This window comes from Ciona intestinalis, chromosome 9, assembly GCF_000224145.3.
Source record: "Ciona intestinalis chromosome 9, KH, whole genome shotgun sequence".
Taxonomy (NCBI): Eukaryota; Metazoa; Chordata; class Ascidiacea; order Phlebobranchia; family Cionidae; genus Ciona; species Ciona intestinalis.
Genome location: NC_020174.2, coordinates 4681438 through 4705601, shown reverse-complemented (window position 1 = coordinate 4705601; position 24164 = coordinate 4681438). Strand labels below are relative to the sequence as shown.

General features: G+C 37.4%; 2 protein-coding genes across 2 annotated transcripts; one reads left to right on the top strand and one right to left on the bottom strand.

The window, feature by feature from the left end:
• Positions 1-596: 596 nt before the first annotated feature.
• Positions 597-20969, top strand: LOC100186217 (mitogen-activated protein kinase kinase kinase 1-like). The gene is given in 30 exon segments (XM_018813180.2): positions 597-1064; positions 1375-1993; positions 2318-2439; positions 2705-2812; positions 3020-3076; positions 8167-8358; positions 8742-8855; positions 9301-9417; positions 9864-10009; positions 10257-10378; positions 10660-10814; positions 11185-11342; positions 11502-11628; positions 11901-12022; positions 12186-12277; positions 12608-12755; positions 13005-13128; positions 13390-13544; positions 13886-14215; positions 14545-16179; positions 16344-16416; positions 16578-16677; positions 16836-17101; positions 17238-17369; positions 17645-17807; positions 18226-18357; positions 18569-18601; positions 18604-18710; positions 18993-19124; positions 19362-20969. Coding segments are annotated over 30 exon segments (6159 nt in total). The 5' UTR covers positions 597-833; the 3' UTR covers positions 19509-20969.
• Positions 20970-21151: 182 nt separating this feature from the next.
• On the bottom strand, positions 21152-22447 carry LOC100178327. The gene is made up of 3 exons (XM_002122770.4): positions 22117-22447; positions 21608-21843; positions 21152-21370 (listed from the first exon to the last, which is right to left on the bottom strand). The coding sequence occupies exons 1-3, from the start codon at positions 22289-22291 to the stop codon at positions 21176-21178; spliced, it is 606 nt and encodes a 201-aa protein (XP_002122806.1). The 5' UTR covers positions 22292-22447; the 3' UTR covers positions 21152-21175.
• Positions 22448-24164: the final 1717 nt, after the last annotated feature.

The following is a 24164-nucleotide window of genomic DNA, read 5'->3' as shown; positions in this document are numbered from 1 at the left end:
CAAGGGGTTGGAGCAATTGCCGTTATGTGATGTCTTGCCCACAGATGCATTTAGGCTACACCCACAACAGTAGCAGTGTCGAGCCTTAAATACAATCTTTTGGTCCTAGAGGCAAGCGCTCCAACCACTGTGACACCAAACAACACTATACAATTTGTAAGGAGTCTTTTTTAAAATAAGTTTGTACGTAAGTACAATTTCTAAAAGAACCAGTGCGGCCATAGAATACAAATATAACATAAAACCACCACACAGAAATATACAGCGAAAATAGCGCCCTCCCCGCTAAAAGGTAAAAGGGTTTTTCTTATTCATTACAATTGCCGATTATTCATACAGAAGTGCCGTGAATCAGTCTAGTGTTATGCCACTATACCGTTAAAGCTAGTTAAGAAATTCAGCTTTCGGGCAGGGATGCATGTCATCGTATATTGTTATAATAAAGGTATGTTAGGAATATCTCTGTATGTCTTTAATAAGCTAAAGCTATGTTAAAATTTAATTTCGATTTTTTGTTAGGTCTTGGATATTTTATAATTATTAAACAGTTAACTTGACCTCGTATTTATTATATATATATACTTTTTTTTTTATTTAAGGTCTTGCAGTTGGTCTGATTGAACGCATATGTTTTAATAATGGAATGTTTGATTTTTCTTCTGTACTGACCTCATAATTATCCACGCCAATGATAACTGCTTAAGTTGTTAAGTCAAAACCAAATGAGTATTTGGACAAGATAAAATTGCAGTCTGGAATCAACCTGAAAAACAATGGGATTTATGTGACAGTGGTTCTTTACAAGTTGTTTAAATCACTAAAGATCTAGCAGTATGAGTCACACCACCATGCAGAGTGGCGTGTTGTCCGCAGAAGCTGAAGAACAAGCACGTAAGGCGCATAACAGCCGACTGGAAAACATGAAGCGACAGTTCAACAGAAGAATCGGTCGGCGGACTTTACCGAACCCACAAAGAGCTGCGACATTGGATCGGCAGAAAGCGGATAATGTTTCCCCATTGACGTCCCCTGAGGTTGAAAAGACGGCAGGAAATACATCTGCAGTAAGTGGTTCCAACTTAGTTAATGCTATAATATATATATATATATATATATATATATATATCTTGTTTCTATTTGCTCCAAACTTTTTAAAATGAAATATCTAACTTACTGGTTTTGTAATGTTTACCAATAAGCATTGCAGAAAATTGCATGGTAGGCTTACGCCACACCAGGTTTGCCAACAAAATATTTTTAGGACAAAAAATGACAATAGTTACAACGCCTAGAAGTTTACCAAGTTTACGTTACTGCATATGCTTAAGCCTACTATTAATGACTTTTCTTACACACTAATACTTCCTTCTGCAGTTCAACACATCCAGTTTGAAGAGCAAATCTCGTGCAATGGAATCAAGTAAAGTTCTAAGCCCTACCCAGTATAAGGATGGGTCATATGGATTCTCTAGATTCCAGAACACAACTGCCGGGAAAGCTACTGCTTCAACTAAACCACATAACACTTCAGAAGTCCCAGCCAATGAAGTGGATAAGACGTCATCTGTACCATCTTCCCCCTCTAAAGCTACAGCGTCGTTAGACCGTAAGAAAGGTGTTCCTGTACGGCAGGGTCGAGCAATTTCAAGAGCAATGCAAATGCAGATGTCCTCCTCTGCTAGGAAAGTGTTGGACAATGTCCTTACTCGGCAAATGGATCGTCCAAATGCTGACCCACAGCCTAATGAAGCTACAGCTAAAGCTGCAGCTTCTAAATCTGCAAGGGATAAAGCAGACCCCGCTACTAAAATGCCCAGCAAGCCAGTATTAACCCACCATCCCCCACCCACTGCAAATGTGCTTACCAACCCAGCAGCAACGAACAGTGCAAATATAAGGGAGAAGTTACGTCAGCATTATCGCCACAATGCATCTGGTGCACAAACGCGAACTTCTAAGAAGGAAAATCAAAATAACGCCGGCAATTATACTGGTAAGTGTAAATTAATCATATTAAACAAACTAGGGAAACTTGTAACTTCTATAGCATATATCTACTTATTCTTTTAAAAATAGAATCTCTTTATTCTGTTGTTACCAAGCTAAGCATAATATAATTTTGGTACTCTTTTTAAAATAAAAAGTAGGAAGATTTATTAAAAACCAGCATTTGTGTTCAGATTACCATATTCTTAATAAAGAAAATGAATCAAAATAGTATGGTACGTCTTACTATCTGTTCAGTATTCACAAATAAAAACCTTATACCAGTGTACTTGAATTAGTAAAAAGTATATATATTTTATTTTAAACTCAGATTCTCAATCCACAAATAACAACAGTAACATGCCATACCACTCAACAACTGTGGCAACCAATAATGGTTCTAATGTTGTCAACGAAAACATATTGAACAAGATACGACAGAAAGGACCAGTGGTAAGCCTTCTATAAAGCTTTTTTCTAGGTTAATTAATGTGGTTAGATGTTTTTAAACAAATCTGGGATGACTTTATCTAAATGAAGTTACACTCAAAGTTGTGAAACATATGGAACTTCGTTATTTAATGTGCAATATACTTTGGTTGTGCTGTATAGACAAGACTGTCTTATTGTATTGAATAAAAATATAGAGGTTCAACTTTGGTTCTGCAAAGTTATTATTCACATAATGTTAAATATCTATCTCGACATATCATCATAGATTGCCAAGAGATTCCCAATCAACAATAACGGGGAGATTGAAAGTGGAGTGGCTGCAATTGGGATTAAAAAAGAAACAGATTCCTCTGTGCCACACAGTTTGCATAAGGTTTCTGTTTTCTTATTTTTTTTCTTATTAAGAATTTTACGATTTAATGCATTTTTAAGTAATGGGTCACCATAGGCCTGTATAATTTTGCATTATTTATTCTGCATATACATGTGCTGTGTGGTGCAACCGTTTCTTCTAAGTTAAATACAGTTTATATATATTTTTTTCCCATTCTCATTATTTTAATCTCTAAATATATTCCAGGGTTCTAGTAGACCCGGCTCCCCTCGGACACCAAGACGTAGAAGTTCTCCTATACCTGTAAGTACAACTTTAACTTACTTATGGTTGCTGCTATTAATTTATAATACTTTAATGTTATTTAATTATTATAATACTCTAATGTTAATATATGTATGCATTATAAAGTGGTGATGTAATTTTAGCAAAGACGAGTTGATACTACACATGTTAGACAAAATTAATCTAGCCAGGATTTTAGATCTACTTTTTTTCGTTTTTTGTGATAGTTGGTATGTGTATCAGTCATAGAATCTATTCGAGTACGAGACTGATGATGCAATTTTAAGTGAAGTATATATCTTCTGAAAACACTATGCGTTGGACTTGATTTTTGGGTGTTGTGTGTTTCGTAACCCTTGATCATGAAAACAACAATTGCTTGTGTTTATCCACATAACTATACAGTTACCTTCCCTACCCTCAGCACTTATCTGGGTCCTATTTAAGTATAATTGGATTAATTTTTGTAGCACTAGATGTCTCCCATGGGCCCTAGCCCCATGGTAAGCCCTCATGTCAGCAGAATCCAGTTACACAGTCATTATGATTGCCAACAGTGATCTTTCAGTTTTAAGATTGTGTATCTTGTTTCACTGTCCCCTAGGGAATGAGTTCTTACTGACAAATGCAAGCAATGTGGTTTATTTACCGGCTAAAATGTCAGCCATATATTATAAAAAATTAATTTTGTCCTGAAGACCAAATATTCACAAAGTTAGTTCACATTTGGTAACTTGTAAGCAGGCATGAGGTGTCAAGGAAACAGAAAAATCTGTGTTATTACTTAAGTATTTTCTTATTTTTAAGATAACAAGATAAAGATAACAAGAATAAACAACCCAATAGTATGATATGCTATAGGGGAATCACTTTTACTTTATATCCGAATTTTTTTACAATAAAAAGAACAACATGACACAATTATTATTAAGGTAAAAGGTTAATTCCACCATAGCCATACATGCTAATCAATTGATAAGAGATTACAGAGTGTTAATTATCCTGTTGTCTTGCGATCTTTCGAAACATGAACTTGAGGTAATTGGCATGTGTGTCGCCATTGTGGCTGTGTTATGGTGCAAGTGAAAATAAACTTAGTGGTTTGAGCTTTAAAGATAGTAGCACTGGTGGTTACACTGTGTTTTGCAAACACCTAATGAGACGCCTTGCTGTGTGGAGTAAAATATTAAGGTTCCTGTTCCATTGGCCCGACAACAAAACCACCGAGTTAGCTGAACAATTTTGACAACCATCTTTGCTCCATGCCTTTGTTGGCCGTGTTGCATAAACTTAAACTATGCGACTCTGATCGTGCAGAGAGGTATTAGCATTAAACGCAATGTGATTTCTAAAAAAAAATCAATTTTATCTCCGCCGTTTCCCCATCGGCACGTCCTTATTATACTGGTGGACATCTTTGTATCGATATCCGTCCGCAGAGGTTTTAATATCATCATTATAAACCACAACCCTTGGCGCAGGGGCCCTGTGGAAATTGACATTAATTCCGAAAAGTGGTTTGCGTCCATTGCTTTATTATTCATAGATAAAGGTTTAACGAACGTCCCATTACACAGCGCGAGGCATTTCCTTTGTTTTCAAGTCGCATGGCAGGAAACCTGTCGCCACTAAGCCACAGTGAGTGGAATTCAACCCTTTGCCCGGGCGTTGGTTTAAATGCCACCTTCTCGCTCGGCTGCTGTCGCTCCTCGCTTTGCACAACACTCGCCCCCACACCGCCACGTAACATATAGTGGGGTGGGGGAAGATGGGACACCTTTTCATTCTGTTTTCTCGTCGCATTTGATAGTAAACAAAGAACATTTAAAGAATTATAAAACCGTATTTCCAGGTCTCCTATAGGCCGTTGCAAAATGTTTTAAAGCTGTTCAGGACATTTGGATATCACGTGTTAAAGGTGTCCTATCTTCCCCCATCCTACTATACATAACAATGGATAACAATATTTTTTATTTTATTTTCGAAAACGGTAGCGAAGATCATGTTGTTTAATGAATGGAGAGAAGCCAATCTACAGCGAAACAACAGTTGTTAAAACACGTTACAAATCATACATAGTCAAGTAAAGAGCATTTCCGACCCTATGACTCACTATGAGATAAATATCACACCAAGTTGAAAACATACGGAACAATGCACCCTGTGTGTGAAGTGAACTACTGATGTAACGAGCGTTTGCATAGATTATGATGTTAACATTTAAATTAATCTGTAGTGGCTCATCTGGTATAAAACATTAGTGTATTTCCCACGTTTCGTCTGCTATTCGACAAGACTTTATCAGGTTAGAATGTTTACATGTGTCTTCGCATTTTAAAAATATCGTGTTTTAACGAGTGTCGTTATGCTGTTGATTCCCTTCTCTTTGTTGTTTATTTATATGATATTTTCTATCTTATTCGAGTTGATAAAAGTTGTGTTATGTTTTGTCTGTGGTGTTTACTTTTACAGACGCATTTGATTATTCAACTGTCGTTCTAATATATCTCTCGCTATGGGGTCGTATCTACCATTGTATTTTACACCGTTGGGCATTGTAAACATTGCCTTGTCAAGTTATAAAAACATGATCAAAAACGCCGATATACCTCCAAGGGCCAGTAATGTAGTGCACAAATTGAAGGGTCAATAGTCAATAAGACCTAACTCGTTCGTTTATGTATAAGTAGGTCGCGACATATGTTGGGTTTAGTTTTGTCTTGTGGGCGCATAGCGAAAATTGCGAAAAGACATAAAATGGATTTCTTCGCTTTGAAGTAGAAGCGGTGTCTTTGATGTTCAACTCCCTTTTTCTCCGCACCCCACTGAGGCGATGTCGTCGCCAACGTTATGTGAATACGTATGTGGTGAAATTGATCTTGAAACTTGAACCCTTTCCTGCGTTATCGAGCTATGCTATGTCTTGTTATGCCGGATAATAATGTAGGTTTAGTTTGTTTAAAACTGACTCCCCCGTTGTACGAGTCTTGTCTTTGCTTACATTTTTCTTTTAATTGCAATTATTTTAACAACACAATGTAAGTTTACCATATGTTGTGTTCCATAGCCACGCTTTTTTACTAAGGATTTTCCCATACCTTTATCCATAGCGTGTTTTAACGACCTTCGTTTTGCTCTCAATTTCCTTCTTTTCGTTATTTTATAACATGATCTTTGCTATCGTAATCAAATATATAATGTATTGTGTCGTGTATTTATATACGCATAATAACGCACGCTTCTCTGTGTTTGTTGCTAAGTTCAAATGTGGTGGAACGGGATAGTCTCCTCGCATACAGATGTCAATCTATATAAATACCGATCGCCTTTCAACTATTTACCGCGCGTATATGAAGGCACGAAATTTGTGGTAAACACTTCAGCGCGTCACTTCTTGTGGAACGACCACTGAGCTGACGAAGCACGCTGTATTAATAAAGCTATTGCTTGCTTCGTTGCACTAAAGGCGACATATTCAATCGAGCGTAAACATGTGTGCGCAATTCTTATCTTGAAGTTCTCGTATATCATGGACGGCCTTATACTCCATTTGAACTAACACGTCAAAACTTAACGCCGCTGTTAAAATAGAGCTGAGCGGTTTCGGTTTACCATTTACCTAGTGTAGTGTGATGCCGCCATCGTCTATATATAGGATTCGTTTGCGGCTTTCTACACTATGTGTGTGTACGCGTAAACTTGATTTACGACCGTAAACTCAAGGAAATCCCTTTTGCATTTTATTTAACAGAGAGTCTACTTTGGTTTATATAACATAGTTGCGTGTGTATGGTTCCTTATAACACATTAGCACCATCAATCTCTAGAGAAGGAATGTTTTAATCTCGCTCTACCTTGCATGTAACATTGTGCTATTGCGCAATGTATTACTTGTTTAATTATTCATAGTAAACGGATTCATTCTTACCCGGCCTTATACAGGGCAGATATATATGTTACTTACCGACACACAGGGTAGCTCGTTTTAATCTGTTAATAGCACAACACATAAGCCTCTGTGTTGATGATAGAACACAATAGTAGACACTTTTACTCAAGTAGTTCTTATCAATGCTGACTGTCATGCTGCTAACTTGTAACTTTCTTCTCTTAGTTGTTTAAACCAATCTGATCTTGTTACTATATTGGAAGAGCTAAACAAAACTTCTGAAGTTGTATTAAATATATATTTAGTTTGGCAAACCAAATTAGGAAATATTTAATGGCAAACTCTGCGTCTGTTTCTGTGGATTATATTTTAATAAACTAATTATACTTTTTCATTTTAACCCCAACGTCTTGGTTTGTTAATTAGTGAAAATTTGATGGCATAGTTTAAATGTGTGGTCTGTATTGTATATATATATATATTGTTTTGTTGTTACGTTGTTTATAAAGTCCACTACAATGTAATGACTATGAACTTTATACTGTGTGTTAATTTAATTTTCAGGCACGATTACCTACTTTTCCACCAAATTACATTATAATTACACCACTGTCCATTTTCCTCTTGAATTAACTTTTATTTTTAATAAAACATAAATTACTTCAAGTACATAAACATTTGTTGTAATTTGAACGAAACTTAATTTTGGAAAACGGGATTTTTTGTTTAAAATGTCTTTATATAATTGCATTGAAATCTGCCAGTAATTCTATTTCATCACTTCACCATATTTCCAAGTCACTTACCCATGTCAAATCACCAGTTAGTCAGCCATATTACTCCAATAATAACACCTGTGGCTATCCACACCAAGCGTAAACAGCAATTATCGAATATGCTTCGCTTGCTATTTTTAGCTACTTAAGAAATTTTTTATAATATCGTATATTGATCAACAACACACATAATATAAAGTTTTACACACAGTATCACGTGGTAATTACTGCTGAATTCGTTATTTATGCTTAATCAGCCCAAATTTATATAAATGTATATATATTTATATAAAACATGTATATATAGTTAATACTGCACTATAAAATATATTTATACAGTTTTCAGCTTATACTATAAAAAGTATGTGGGTAGTTCTAATATTATAAAATAATTAGTTAACAGAATTGTTTTTAATTAAATTAACTTAAATTTTTTTATCCAGGTTGGAAGAACCAGCCCATTTTCGAAGCGCGTCCCAAGTCCCACAAGCAGGGGGCTTATTAAGGGTCGTAACCCCTCACCTAAGGGTCGTAACCCCTCACCTAAGGGTCGTAACCCCTCACCCAATCGAAGGCCCCCATCCCCCAACACTGATGGGGTATCTCCTTATAGTCCTGAGGCCACAGCTAAAAAGGTAAAAGTAAAATGTTGTGTTCGTTTGTAAAATAAATTTATTGGAAATCAATAATAAAGGTTGGGTATTATATTCTATATGGGTAATGTCCTTCTTTTGGGAACCAGCAATATAAGCCAGAGTTGTCCCATTTCCCCAACACCCAGGCTTTTTATGTATGGATGTGTAAAAAACTTTTACATTTAATAAACAAAAGTGCCATGTTCTCAAAAAAGCATATGATTGTCATTCACTCCTTCTGGTCATTATACTACATACATCTTTACAAGCAAGATTTATCGTTTGTATATCACAAACAAGCAGTGTACATTTTCTGCATTGCATATTAGCAGTTTCATTTAACACCAGCACCTCACATCTTTATAAGCAATACTTCATTCCAGGTGAATCGAGTACTCAAAGCTCGTCTCTACCTTCTGCAACAAAATGGTCCGAACTCTTTCCGTATCGGAGGGGATTCCCCTGAACATAAATACCTGGTCATTATTGGTCCCCAGGTAAAATAGTTTGTTCTGTTTATAATAATTTCATCTATTTTGATATATATATATATATATATATAGTTTATTTATTTGTTTTGTGAAGGAACAACGTTTCGTCTCCACTTGGCGATGCATCATCAGGGTTTTCTGCTCTGTTAAATGTCTTCTGAACTCTGCTCTTATAATATATCCCACTTTTAATACACCTGACAGCAACAACATACATATTATAATACATTCATAACATTTCCTGTGTCTTAACAGTCAGGCAACTGTGTCTTGTCCAAGCACTTATAATATATCACATTTATAATAGAAACTGGTGCTACCTAAATCAGAACAGAAAAAAAATTGAGTAATAAAGGTTGTATATTTGCCCATATGGTGCAGTCAGTCTCTTATTTAGATATAACCACATTTATAATAAGTAGAAATCCTAGTCATTCATTGTATATTACAGTCATGCAACTGCGGTCGTGGTTTGTTCTGCATCCACGTTCTTTTTGTTATGTTGAGGGTTTTTCAACTTGAACCAACCAGTACGTTACTGTGGAGAAAAACTTTGAAAAATTACGAGGTAGTAACATTTGACAATCCTACTATAAAACTTTACAATTCCATCATTAAAGTGAAATCTTATTTACATTGGTATTGTTGGCACTTTGTCTTTATAAACCTTGTAAGGTTACAACCCACGCAAGTTATTGGAAAATCTGTTTTTTGATTGCACCTGGTCTGGTGTATGAGTTATTCAGATAACAGCTGTGTTTAATTCTTTTAGTTTTCCCAACAGGCTTTTAATTAAATTTATCCTTTGATGAACTTTTCTAAAATAAATCAAAGCAACCACTCTCATTCAGAAACAGATGTTTTGTTCAAATTTTTTTTAGTCTTATCTTTTTTGATATTTTTATTCTTTTTGGGAAGAGATTAATTGGCCTTTTCTTGCCTAAATTCTATATCCTAATACATGCCTCACTGTAGGACCTCAGTCATACATAATAGCATATTCTAACCATCCAGGTTGAGACATTGTTTAAGAGCTACCACGAGCGTTGTAACTCTCGAATCTCCCCCAAGAAGAAATCTCGTGTTCAACGATTAGTTTCACATCTTGCTAGTGGAACGGATAAACATGCAGATACTTCAAGTAATAGCGATGATCAATGGTTAGTGTTTGTGCAATATTTTACCATTTGTACAATATTAAACAAATTATATAAATAATAACCATTTTTATTTAAAAGGAGCAATATCATAAAAGAATACCAAAACATCTTCCCAAAATTATGTGGTAACTCATAAGCGGGCACGAGGTGTATGGAACAAAACACCTGTGTTACAACGACTGTCGCTGCCCCACCATGCAAGGATAAATAAATTACATTCATTTATACAGTTGTGTTTTTGTTTCAGTTCATCAAAAGGTGAGGAAGAGAATTGTCCGATATGTCTTCTACAGATGGTGGATGGTGAATCTGTTACTGTGTGTGAGGTGGGGTGTAGGAACAAACTACATACTCACTGTGTCAATATATGTAAGTATATATCCAACTAAAGAATGTATCTACATACACACATATCTATATATAGTGTGTCAATAATGTAAGTACATACTATCCATATATACACTGTGTGAAATCAATTTAGTTCATTAAATATTTGTTTCTTATCTCATCATGATTTTATAAACTAAATTGTTTGCATGTGAGGCTAAATTACTTCCTTACCATCACTATGGTGCAAAATTTTAAAATTTAGCAAGAATTGTTTTACCATTTTGCATCTAAATATATAATATTTGCATACTTCCACACAGGGGCAGAGGAGTGTAGGAGAAATGGTGGATCTTTAAAATGCCCGTTGTGTCGTATTGTATGGAAGCCAGCAGACACACCAGGAGGAACTGGTATACGACCACTGATGGTGGAAATACCTCATGAATATACAGATCTTGCTGATACATGGACCCAGGTAGTTAATGCATATGATTTATAACATGGGCTCTTAGGCATTACCCGGAGTGTGTGTTGTTATTATTCGCAGCGATTTTTTTATTTTTGTGTGCCGCTGTAGCACCGGTGTTCTGTTTCATTCATCTCATGTTTGCTTATGAGTTACTACTTACGTAACTTTGTGGGTGATTGGTTTTAATGTGTTTTGGACGTCCCATTAGTGACCACTGGGTTGGAGCAATTGCCAATATTTGTCTTGCCTAAGCACACACCTGCCCACAATGGTAGCAGCATTGAACCCTATTCCCTGGTCCAGAGGCGACTAACCACTGATAATTACCGAACAAGCTAATCGATTATAACTTAACTTTATGCTGTTATTGTTCCAGGCGTTTGGTTGGGAAATGGTGTCCTGTTTATTCTCCACCCACCCTAATGTTAGGGAGAATGCATTACGTCGTTTATCTCACGATATAACGGGTGCTCTGCTTACGAACAGCCAAATGTCGGATACCAATGATGACAGAACCTCTGATGATTCTGACAGGTATTTGGTGCTGTTTAAATTTTTCCATCAAACCATACTATGCAACCAACCATAACATATCAAATTTTGTAAAAAAAACTAATAAAAAGGCTATTATGGTATAGAAGATTTGTGTAACTTTTTAAGAACCTGTAAATACTGGTTTTATCTCGATTCCAGTTCAATGCGTGGAGCTGTGGGGGGAACCTCATCAAGTTTATCGTCTAATGCTTATCTTGCATCTTGTTGTGCAATACTTGCTATGGTGTGTTCAGATCCGGAGTATAGAGTCTACATTACTGCACTGGTAACTATCCATACTTATGTATTCTATATGAGTGAGGTGCTAAAGCAATGGGACTTGAACATAAGGTCAGAGTTGACCCATTACCCAATGGGTTACTCCCTTTATCCACTGGTAAATATGAATATTTATGCATTGTGTATTAATCTTAATATATCAGGTCATCTGGTGTGCTTGGGTAAATAACCCCACCCATATAGAATATTTTTGAAAATATGCACAGTTTGTTGATTCAATTTAACATGTAACACTAACTCATGCCTTCATACACACAGCGCACCTTAAGGGCAATGATGGCGTATACACAATGTCGAACCAACAATGATGTGACTGCATTCCAACGGCTACTTGCGCCTGTGATTGAAACTATCCTGTTTAAATGTGCAGACTCAAATAGGTGACAAAATTTTACACTTACAGCTATAGCAGCTTATTACATAAATATTTACTGTAATATTGAAACTGTGCCGTGTAACAATTACATTAAAGTTATATTTTTTGCCATATATGGCATCATCAGTCTCCTATTCAAATATAAACCTAACAATTTTATGTCACAGGCGCAATGTCCAGTTATCAGTGAGCACGGTTATGGAACTTTGTCGCGGACAATCTGGTGAGCTTGCTGTTGGGAAGGAGATGGTTTCGGGGGGTGAGAGATTTATTTTAATTGCTTTGTATTGTGTTATTTCATTTAGTTTTATATATATGCATTTCATTTATATATTTATATGCTGTGGTTTTATATATATATACTGCATTTAATTGGTTTGTGTAGAAACACATATATACACATATGAATTTATTTGGTTTTTATTGTGTGCCTTTGTATATAAAAGTATCATGTTGAATCAAATGCATTTTTATTTAAACGTACTAAATTTATTGTATTTAAAACACTGTATCAGGTTCCTGGGTGTTATATTTATATGACTATATATGTTTATATAGATGTTAGATGTAATAGATATATTCAATACAGAATCCCTGGGTGTTGGTAGTGTTGGGTTCCTCCTATCCTTCCTTGACTTTGGAGGAAGTCCCGACACTTCATCGTGGCAATGGATGCTGGGAAGGTTGAATGCATTGGGAGAGCTGTGTAGGGAGTTTAAGTCAGAATTGTCTATCAGGTTTGTAGTTGTTGGGATTTGTGTGGTTAATTTTAGATGAGTTTAATACCAACATTGCATTTCAAGTGTTTTGGTTTAAAAACTAGAACCATCTTACCCAACTTGATGATTCTTAAAAATGGTAAAATATCTACTAGATGTTGGCATGTTGCATAAAAAATGTTTTAATTTTGATAACTTTCAACTCAAAACTGTTTTGGTATTATTTTTTTATATTTGTTAACCTCCATTCCCCACCCATCCACACAGGGAGGAAGGCATGGATTCAACCGAAGCCCAAGCTTTACTGTGTGTTGCCAGGTTTGCTGTGTCGTGTATGAACAACACATCCCAACCTAGAGTGTGTAAGATGGCCAGGAGGGTGTTTTTACAGGTGGGGTTATTACATAAGAACTTTTCACTAATAAAATTTAAAAAAAAACATTCACCTGCTTTCATTTCAGGCTTTCATTTTTAGTTATGAGTATAAAAGCTATGATTTAAAATTTTTATTTTTATTTTTACCGATAATAAACATGATATATAAAAATGATTTAAATATTTGTACCCTAATACAATGGAGAATTCAGCTTACTCACTATAATAACACAGATTCCAATTTTATATTTTACTTAGTCATATATTCACCATACAGGCATACTGCTTGGGAGTTAATGGTACAGAGGTTGCCAACCACCTTGAGAAAATGTTGGATGAAATGCCGACAGAAACCACACATAGGCTACGAAGGAAAATCCACGCTTATAAAGCTGCGTCAGATCGTTCTAACCACAGGTTTAATGAAGACAGGTGAACAAGCAGGCTCATATTTTTATTAGGGTTGTGCCAAAGTCGTAAACGCTCGAATTCTCCAAGCACCCAGCTGTTTGCTATAACCTCCCATGGAGAAAAGTGTTTGAGTACGAGAATGAGTTCCTGTTTAGTCGAAAAACGCTGCTAATTAAAATCATAACAAACTTGGCTAAAGATTTTTTTAGCAAGCTGAGTTATGCTCAGTAAAAAGCATATGGGGTCTATTCTATTAGAATAGGATAGAAAAAGCATTTGAGCTTAGACTTGAAGCTCGGCAAATCCTTATATTTTATACAAGTCATTTGCAATATTCTTATCCATTACAACTCCATCCACAGAAATGAGCTTCCTCACTCCCACAGTGATGATAGTTACTGGGATGGTGACGTACTTGACATCCATTCACCCCAACCCCCACCCTTTCAACCCCCATTCCAACCCCGACTTGACCCACAACCCATACGAGGCTACCCATCCATTAACCAGTGGTCTACGGACCAACACAGCCAGATAAACAACCCACACAGCCATAGCTATGAAAGCAACTCTTTCCGACCAGTTTACCCTGATTTTTCGAACCCTGATGCGGCCGGGACCTCTTGGATACCCCCCTGTCACCCCAACGCAATCACCCAGGGCACCCACCATCACCCCCCTAGCCCTGCACAGTGACACACCCCCCTACCCCGCCCCCTTCTTCAGTCAACACAGCAAACCTTGAAGCTGCCATTGAGGTTGGTGTTCATTTAAAAGTTTTCTATATTTTAGCGCAAGTATTTTATAGTTGGGGAATAAAAATAGGCGGGTTCAATACCAGAGACCTAACAATAAGTTAAAAGCAAAAGTTGTGTATATATTGGCCACATAACAAAATGCACTATAGTCCTTAAGTGAGAGAAATATGAAACAAATCTTTCTTCCCCCATGCTTTGCCAAAATACCTTATCATAATATAGAATATAATGTTTTAAATTATTACAGTTTGCGTGTTCTATAGATTTATATTTTTGACTATACACCAGGTTTCCTTGTTTCGCCCTATAAGATGCATAAGCCCTGGAACAAACGAACAACAACCAACTGACTTTCACCTCTCCTCCCCTGCCCCTACCAGTGAGAACACAACTGAACAATTAATATCAAGCGACACAACAGTACATACAGCTATAAACTGCGACATGACGCTTGACTATCAATTCCATGAATCTGGATTCGCAGTGGCCGATTTAGAGGGTGAAAAAGATGCTCAAAGTGTTGCATTACAAGGCAAGCCATGCAGTAAATCTGAACCAGTTACCCCACTGTCTTCATTGGATAATCCAACCCCTGTAGACCAACCTGTTCGTCCTTCTTTGCTTCGATTGAAATCAGAGTCCTCCGCTTTTAGGGAGGCTGGGGCGACATCGTCCAAGTTTGGTTCTACGAGACACACAAGTGACTTTGGGTCATCTTTTGCTCCCAACGCATCCCGGGATCGTAGCAGCAGTAGGGAGTCTTCTACGTCATCTACATCCTGCTGCGAGGACTTTAGAAGAGCTTCTGAGAGAAGGTTAAGCGTCAGGGAGCTTGCTGATAATATTAATCGCAAACAGAACAGATTAGCTGTCGCTAACAGGGGTGAAAAATCTAAAAAACTTGACTCTGCTCCTATTGGAGGGTTTCGTAAATATTCTAATGATAAATCTCCAAGTTCAGCACCAACTGATGTATTGAAGGAAGATTCAGTGAAACCTGCTCCTAAAACTAAACAGAATGAGGAACCTTTGGCTCACAGTCGACCTTTAGCATTGAAAGCAGCTATAGAGAGGCGTGGTACTGTGGAAAGGTATAGGGAGAGTTTAAGATATGGTGCCAACTCTGCTTCAGCATTTGCCAAGAAATCAACTTTGCTCTCCAAGACTTTGGATGAGGATGTAAGCCAAAGTGATGTAGCTCAATTGTCACCGTTTCTGGGAGCAAACCAAAGTAATTCAAGCAGGATACCAACAAGGGGGATACTTAAGAACAGCAGCATACCCCTTGTACCTACACCACCCAACCGAATGCTCTCAGCAAGCTCTGGTGTATCAGATGGCTTTGGAGCAACCACAGATAGCGGTGTGGGCACTGACTCTTCATATAAAGGCAGCATCGGTATCATGTCATCTAAATCCTCCAACATCCAACACCTCACATCTCCTGAGAGCGAAACTTCCCCTGAGGAAATTTATGGAAAGAATACCCAACGTAAAAAAGATGACATGGCATCAGGTGAAGATTCAAGTGGGCCATCCATCAAGAGACCTGTGCGACCCAAACAACTCCGCAGACCTACAGCAGGCAGTAGTCGCAAGCCAAGAGCTCTGTTACACTACCACCAGCAATCTCGTAGGCATCGAACCCCGCATCCGGAGGACTCGGATCACTACATCAATGATCCCGACAGCCCGATGGCGACACGCTCCATGGAAGAAGACATCCCTAGCACCTCCGCTTCACTCGTAAACAGATGCCCTTCTGCTCCCGCTGCTGCTCTCCTCCACTCTACACTGGAGGTTCACTCAATACATGATGAAGAGGAAGGAATAGATGAAACATCAACAGCATCCGATATAACTTGGTCAACTAGTGATTCATACACAAGTATAAGGAGGTAAGTTAGAACTTGAGATGTACGAATGCAAATCTGAATTACTTGTATACTGTAACAATTTCTTAAATACTAATATAGCTCAAAATTTTATATTGATATGTGAAAAGGTATTTACCCCATGAAACACCATTGCTTCTATAGTTAAACAAAAGTATATTTAACAGAAGAAATCCTGTGAGAAAACTTCCCACGCGACCAACACGTTTGCAACCGAGGAAAACACATAGCAAGCATAAGGTAAGCATTTATTTGTAGCAACTAAACATGATGTGTATGGGTTTAGCCACCACGCTTTTATCCGGTCACTTTTTCTAAAGTTTTCACAGTAACATGTTTTAACGATTGTATTCTAAAAATTAAATAGACATGGTATGTGTTAACCATATTGTATGTTTTAGAAACAAAAGTCTCAATTGAGTTCAAGTGTGGAAGATCTACTTGCTGAGTCTGATCATTCACAAGCGGAGAAAACACCGGTTACTTTCAAGTCAGAGATAGGTTGGTATATTGTACTGTTTTGGGTTATAAGGTTGTTTATATTTTTCTGTTTATAACTTTATATATATTAGTTTCATACATGGTAACTCGTAAGCAGAAACGAGGTGTTGAACCCTTGTGATAACGTTTGACATAAAGCATCCATACATTCGTCCCAGGTGTTGCAACCCCAACCACCACCCCTGCTGACCAATTGAACACGCCCACCTCCTCCACCAATCACCCGCCAACTGAGGGCGACGCCCTCGAAAGCTACGAAGCTGACCTTGCCATGCAATGTTCGTGCCAGATGCAGATAGAGGAGGAAGAGGACAAACTATTCGCGCACACACTCGCAGTTAGTTACATACAAGATGCACTACCCATGGTTCCACACCTTAGTTATACAGAGGAAGAACCAGATATTGTTCGAGTGCAAGATGAGGTAAAGTGGTGTTGGGTTCGTTAATGTGGTTTCATATATTTGGACTTACTATAGGTAGGGTTATATATAACTGATGAAAATCAAGTCTAACAAATTATATTCCGATAGATATTAAAAACCATTTACAATGTTACAGAGCACAGACATACAGAAAGAATACAAGGAGAACAATCAATGGTGTAAAGGAGCACAGATAGGACTTGGTGCGTTCTCAGCTTGTTACCAAGCCAGGGATATGTTCACTGGTACCTTGATGGCTGTGAAGCAGGTATATTGTGTTTGGCAATAGTTTCTACTAATTAATAATAATTACACGACTTTGTAACTAAATCTGAGGTAATATCGTTAAAATACAGTTACACTCATGGTTGTCAAACATAGGGAATCTAATTGATTAATCTGGTAAATGCGTATAATGTATAGAACGGGTAAAATCTGTTTAGCCTTGAAACCTGGATGGTAAAACATCCGCTGCTACCCCTGTTTAAAAAGTTGGGTGACATATCACCTTTTGCACCCCTAAAATAACCCCTTTACTTCCAGGTAAACCATGTAAGATGTTCTGCTGTTGAAGAAAGACAAGTCCTTGCCGTAATAACCGAGGAAATCTCCTTAATGAGAAGATTATCGCATCCCAATATTGTAAGGTTACATGGGATTACCAAGGAAGGCCCTCTGTACAATATCTTTATTGAATGGTGTGCAGGTAACCAGTGTTGCTGATTTTATTTGAAACTAGTTTTTACCCGTAGCCCATTTATCGGTTGTTGTTTTGCTGCTAAGTGATTTATTGACTGTCGATCTGCTACTAATTCGATTAGTACAAGCATATTTATTATTTATTATATATTTCCGTTTTTCTTTTGATTTGTTTTTTTGGCGCTGTGGCTGAGTAGTTATGCATTCGCATCATAACAGAAAGATACCGTGTTCGATACTGAAATTTATGAGTATTTTTTCACCCGTACCGTCTTTTTAACTACTGTCGTTTTGTTGCTTATACGCTTTTCCTATTCTGATCTTTGCTATCGTGCATAAGTCATAATTTTTCAAAATTATTACTATATGTATTTTTTCCTATATTTTTGATGTATAATTGAATTTTTATATATTTTATCGCACAGGTGGTTCAGTATCCACACTTCTGTCACATTATGGGGCCTTCAATGAAGCAGTTATCATGAACTACACGTTACAACTCCTACGTGGACTATCTTATATACATGAGCAGTTTCTTATACATAGGGACATCAAAGGTATGGAATTTTAGTCTGTCATATGGTGAAACACCATCATATATTTCATATTTCATTCAGTATCTTGTAGGACACATACGAGTTTAGAAATTGTCATTTTTCTTTGCCAAAAAAACCTTTAGTGAAACTGATTTTATTTCTGATGTTAAAATTACCTCAGCCTAAACACCTTTATTTTCCCACAAATTAAACTTTACACAAACCCAACCAGGTGCTAACCTCCTAATTGATTCAACGGGTCAAAGGTTCGGGTGAGCGACTTTGGTGCGGCTGCTCGTCTTGCCTCAAAGGGTACGGGTGCCGGGGAATTCCAGGGTCAACTACTTGGTACAATTGCTTTCATGGCACCTGAGGTAAGAGAGTGGTGTATACTCTATGTGGGTGAGGTACTTGTTACGGAACCAGAGGTTTAGGCCAGAGTTGACTCATTACCCCAACATTGTATATGCACATTCTATTGTATATGGGCAGGTCCTAACTTGCTTTTTAAAAGTTTCTGCCTCTGAAAAAGTTTACATCAATAACGACTGCGTGTAAAAATGTTAACAATAAATATAATTTTTTCTTGTTATATGAAACTATCACTACTCTGGTACAGTGATACTAGACTATTATTCACACAACCACAATCACAGGTGTTACGAGGTGAACAATACGGACGTAGTTGCGATGTGTGGGGGTGTGGTTGCGTCATCACTGAGATGGCATCGGGTAAACCACCATGGGAAGCTGACATGCATTCAAACCATCTCGCACTTATATTTAAGGTGGGTGGGGTTTATTGGGTAGCTTGACAGGGAGCATGAGACTCTGTTGCATGGTAGCGGGACAATTGGTTAAGTTAGGTCTTAGAAATTATCAGCTTTGAATGAGCAAGTTTGTATTTGTGGCAAAAATATCCCTGTTGTTCATTTCTATCACTCACATAATAGTTATATATTTTCCTTATACATTATACATTTATATTATACAATTATAAATATACTTTTAATTCCCCCCGACAGATTGCTTCATCACCCACCGTACCCCCGATACCCGACCACCTCTCACCAGCCATGAAGGATTTATGTCGTAGATGTTTACAAGCCAACCCTCGTGATCGACCAACCGCGATGCAACTTCTTAAACATCCGGTCTTCATCAGATGGTGATCTAAACTATCCTGGAAGATTTTCTCCTCCAACAATTTTTTCTCTTTTTTTTATTTCTTTTCCGATGTTGAAACTTCTTTTTATCCCAAAAGATTTTAGATTTCAGAAGACTGTCTTTTAAACCAGAAGATTTTTTTTAATCTGAAAAAAATCTAATTCTAAAAGATTTTTCCTTTTTAATGATAATTACTTGATGTTTGATGTCTTTTCTTCCAACATCCAGGGATCTGGGATCAAAGTTAGATCTTCAACATCAATTCCTCCATACTACCTCCCTTCTAACTTTCACAATTTCTTTCTTTCTGTTCCCACACTACCCCACCCTACCACGACATACAGGTTTTACATTTTTATATTTTACCCCACACTACACAAGACACACACTGTCACTCCTGCCACACATTTACACCTACACACTTTTACATTCATTCCAACAAAGTTTGTTGTCTCATCTTAAGTATTCCAATTGCTTTTAGTCGTTGTTTCATATACTCTGTGCTAATTTACATGCTGTGCTTGCTTTTAGCTCTTGTTTTATTGAATCAAACGAGGCCAAACCTTGAACCGCTGGTTCTACATTCTTTGCACTATTATGTCCCTTTATTCCAAGCCTATTGCTTAATGCTGGTGATTTCTGATGCTGTTCCAACATGAATGGACAATTTTTTTGGTTGATTTTTCCACAAAGCTTCTCTTCTGATCATAAGTACCAACTACACCACTGCCGATGTTGTACCCTGTGCTATTATCTGTGCTTTGTTTGTAAATTGCTGTCTTATTTCATATATATATATGATTCACATTCGAATTCATATACACGTCACTTTTTTGCCCCATACCGCCAACAAACATTCTGTCTTGCCAACTTTCTACAACATATCAGACCAAACTTGATCTACACTTAAATGGACCACGCTTGATTTTACTTTTTTACCGAGTCACTGTTGCAACAACCTGGGTGGAAACTGTGTCGTTTTAACGAGAAGATATTTTTGTAACTTCATATACAGACTTCATAAGTTCCGACTTTACCATGCTGAACTTTATTTTGATCCCTGCTATGGTTGTCCTGCTTATATGTTGTTGCTGCTTTACGATGGATTTCTTTTCATGCCTTTCGTCAGAAGGTTTGCGGTTTCTTGTATGATGGAGAATGTTTTCTTGGAATGTTAGACTTTTTGAAAGTCCTCCGAAAAGAATGTTATTTGCCCAACACAGGAAAGGTACAATGCTATGTTATGTCGTGCATGTGCGTAGAATAATCACGCTGTACAAGTGATCATCATATATTCGCATCATACCATCTTTTCAATCTTTAGTTTTTTGCTTCTTGCTGTACATCTATGTTTTGCTGCCATATGAGCTCCAGCACCCCCCCCCCCCCCTCCTTAAAAACCCTAGCATGCAAATGAAATCGAACTTCTATTCCGAAATTTTCGTAATAAATCCGTTGACGTTAAACAGGCGTATCAGAACCATTAGTAAACCTAAATCAAAGGTATATACTGTAGGATACATTGTTCCGATTGATACTGTCATGTATTAGGCAGGACACCAGAGATAAAAAGTTTGAAGCTTGTCAGTCAGAAACTGTCACCAACAAAGTTACGCACGTGTTACTTCGAAAACTGGCACGAGGTGTAAGTATTTGGTCCATTTATTTTTATTTAAATCGGGAACGAGCACAAAGGTACAAGGTATGGATGGCTTGGAAAGTAATTGAACATTCCATGCAAGCTTCCACGGGATGCTTTGGTAGCAACTACGAGTCCCATGGCATGCCGGTTATCTGTTTGTGGGAAGGTAGGATGCCATCTCGCGTAAATAACTTCACCAGTCACTGAGGATCGAACTGTACCACTCTAAAAATACAAGTTGTCTTATTGTTTTATATTCAATGATTGTTATTTTTAATTAGATTTCCTGGGAGCACGCGATTTCTAGGGCAGAAAATAGATCCGTGGGAATAGGGGGCGAGGCGTTTGAAACAAAACACCCGTGTTATAACCACTGTCGTTGCCCGCCATTTGACGGATACATTCATTCAATTATACGTAATATAATGTTACCAAAACAAATTGTCGTGAGAGAAATGGCACCTGGTATGTAGAAGCCAACCACATTTCCACATAGTTTGGGTTCCGATCAATGTAAGCATCCCACGCCTCCTTAGCGTAGTTGTAGATTAAGTTGTACATTTCTTGGTTCACAATATCAACCAATGTTCCACCATGGTAAACACACATGTTCCTAGCATCAGGCCTCGACATGCCGTAGCCACTTGTGTAAATGAAACGAATACATCTTCCCCCGTAAACCACACCACTGCATTTCTCTGCAAAACAGTCGGCAATAGGTTTATTACTGTGGGGTTGTATTCCTACCATTAGCACATAATATTTCATATTACCTATAATCTTGTTTTCAACAATTAACAACAATGTCCCCATCTTACCCCAACCTCTTATAAATTGGGGTTACAAAATCCGCGCTTTTTTATTTTACTCTCATTACCCTACTTCTATTGTTTTGTTGGATAGGAAACGTTTAGGCAACAACTTAAAAAGACACAAACTATACCGGCGCCGTCTAGAGATAGTTTACTTACTTGCATTATTAATGGCTTGTTGAATCAAGCTTCGAACAAATGTACAGTTGCATTGGTTTTGTGTTTCACTTTCCAATCCTTCTGTTACAACCTGGCAACTCAGCAGTGAGTTTGAACGAACCACTTGTAACAAACATAGAGCAAGGAACACCAGTGCTATAAACGGCCTAAACATTTTAGCGATCGATCAGTGCTATGAAATACGTAAGAAACCAAAATCAAGCCTATAACGAATTGTATTTCGTGAGATATATATTTTGCCTAAAATAACACATAGTATCCTATTCAAATAGTAAGAGACTAATGATACCAATAATCCTGACTGTTATTTCGTTACGAGAATCGTCCAATAACTCCATGGATGAGCACTAGATCAGGGCCAAATTTACGAAATTTATTAAAACATTTGAAAGTTTCGACCTATAACAGTTTAATGCGCAGGTATATATAGGTGTATATATATGTATATAGGCTAGGCAGGAGAAAAACAGTTGAAGTCACAATTTTTAATATCTAGAAGTACATACAGCATGGGAAATACGATAAATTTAATTTCTCACGGTTATTATAACAATAAGCGGCGATCTCGGAAATTTCGTTGCTGTAAACTTGCTTACGGCAGTAAAAATACGTCACAGATTTCCAGTAATGACTATATAGGCCTTTAATTGACAGAGGTATAACACATGCATCTTATATAATTATTTAACCGCAAATCATTCATTTACATCGCAATATTATGTTGAAAAATAAAAGAAACGAAACAAAAGAATGTCAGTTAATTATCATCGCTTTAAGCATCGAACCCGTGTGTTTTAGTTCCTGGCGCATTAATGTAAATCTGTGGGGTATAGATAGGACAGCTTTTCATTCTATTTTCACGTCTCCTTTCGTAGTAAACAAAGAACATTCAAAGAATTATAAAACAGTATTCCTACGACTCCAGTAGGCCGTTTTGGTAATTGTTTAAAACACGATCAGGATATTTGGTTATTGGGTGCTAAAGGTGTTCCATCTTACCCCACAGAACTATACGGCAAAAGTTTTTCAAGCTCAGTTTCGATTCTTGAACGTAGGTCGGTCTCAATCTTTGCGGATGGTTGGAGGACGGTTTGACACAAATTAATAGCCCTGTCCACACGAGGAGGTGTCGGAAGATGCACAACTGATCTAGCAAAGTTGTAAATACCCCATGCCCATGATTGTGTTGTTTCGTTTGCTGGTTCGTCAAGGAACCTTTCGAAACAATTTAGCGCAAGGTCATACTTAGCACCAGAGGCGTAGAACTTCCCACAGTAGATAATACACTTCCAAGCCACTTCCCATTGCTTTGCCTTCTCCATAGCAAGCACCTGCAAATGACGACAAGTTTCCAATCCATCTTGGTAACAGTTCCGATCAACTAAAAGATATAAAATTGCCCATATTAACATATATAGGGAAGGTAAATAAAACAAAAAAATAGATTGGTACTTTTTTAAATACTACGAAAACATAAGTCAAACACGAGTCAAGAAAGCTGTGTTACGTATTTTACGCCCTATAACGTCCAGATTAAGACGACCCAAATAGGACTTCTGCCAGGAGAACTTTGTCACACACACAATATGCCTCGCAGCATGCAATAGCACATACTATAGTCAAATATTGGTAATAGATTACCTTTTACCAATCGCGTATGAATTCGGATCAGAATTCTTGTAATGTTTATTTTCCGATATTCCGCGTTGTCGATTTCTCTAATGAGGCCGCTCTCATACAATCTACCCTGTGGTGGTGCAACCGACGCAGCTTCACACGCTTGCTTTAATTTCTTCAACTGTTCTGTGTATTCGGTCGAATCTAATGATTTGCATAAACACATTCCGATAGGAATTTGACCTCCCAAAAATGAGATGTCTTCAAACAGTAAACCAACACCCGTTTTCTTTCTGCATTCTACCGATAGTGTGGTTGCTATTCTCGATAACCAGAGTGCCTCCTTGTACCCAATCGGAAGCTCCCTACAAAACAAAACGATTCGGCTTGCACTGTGTAGAATTTCAAGC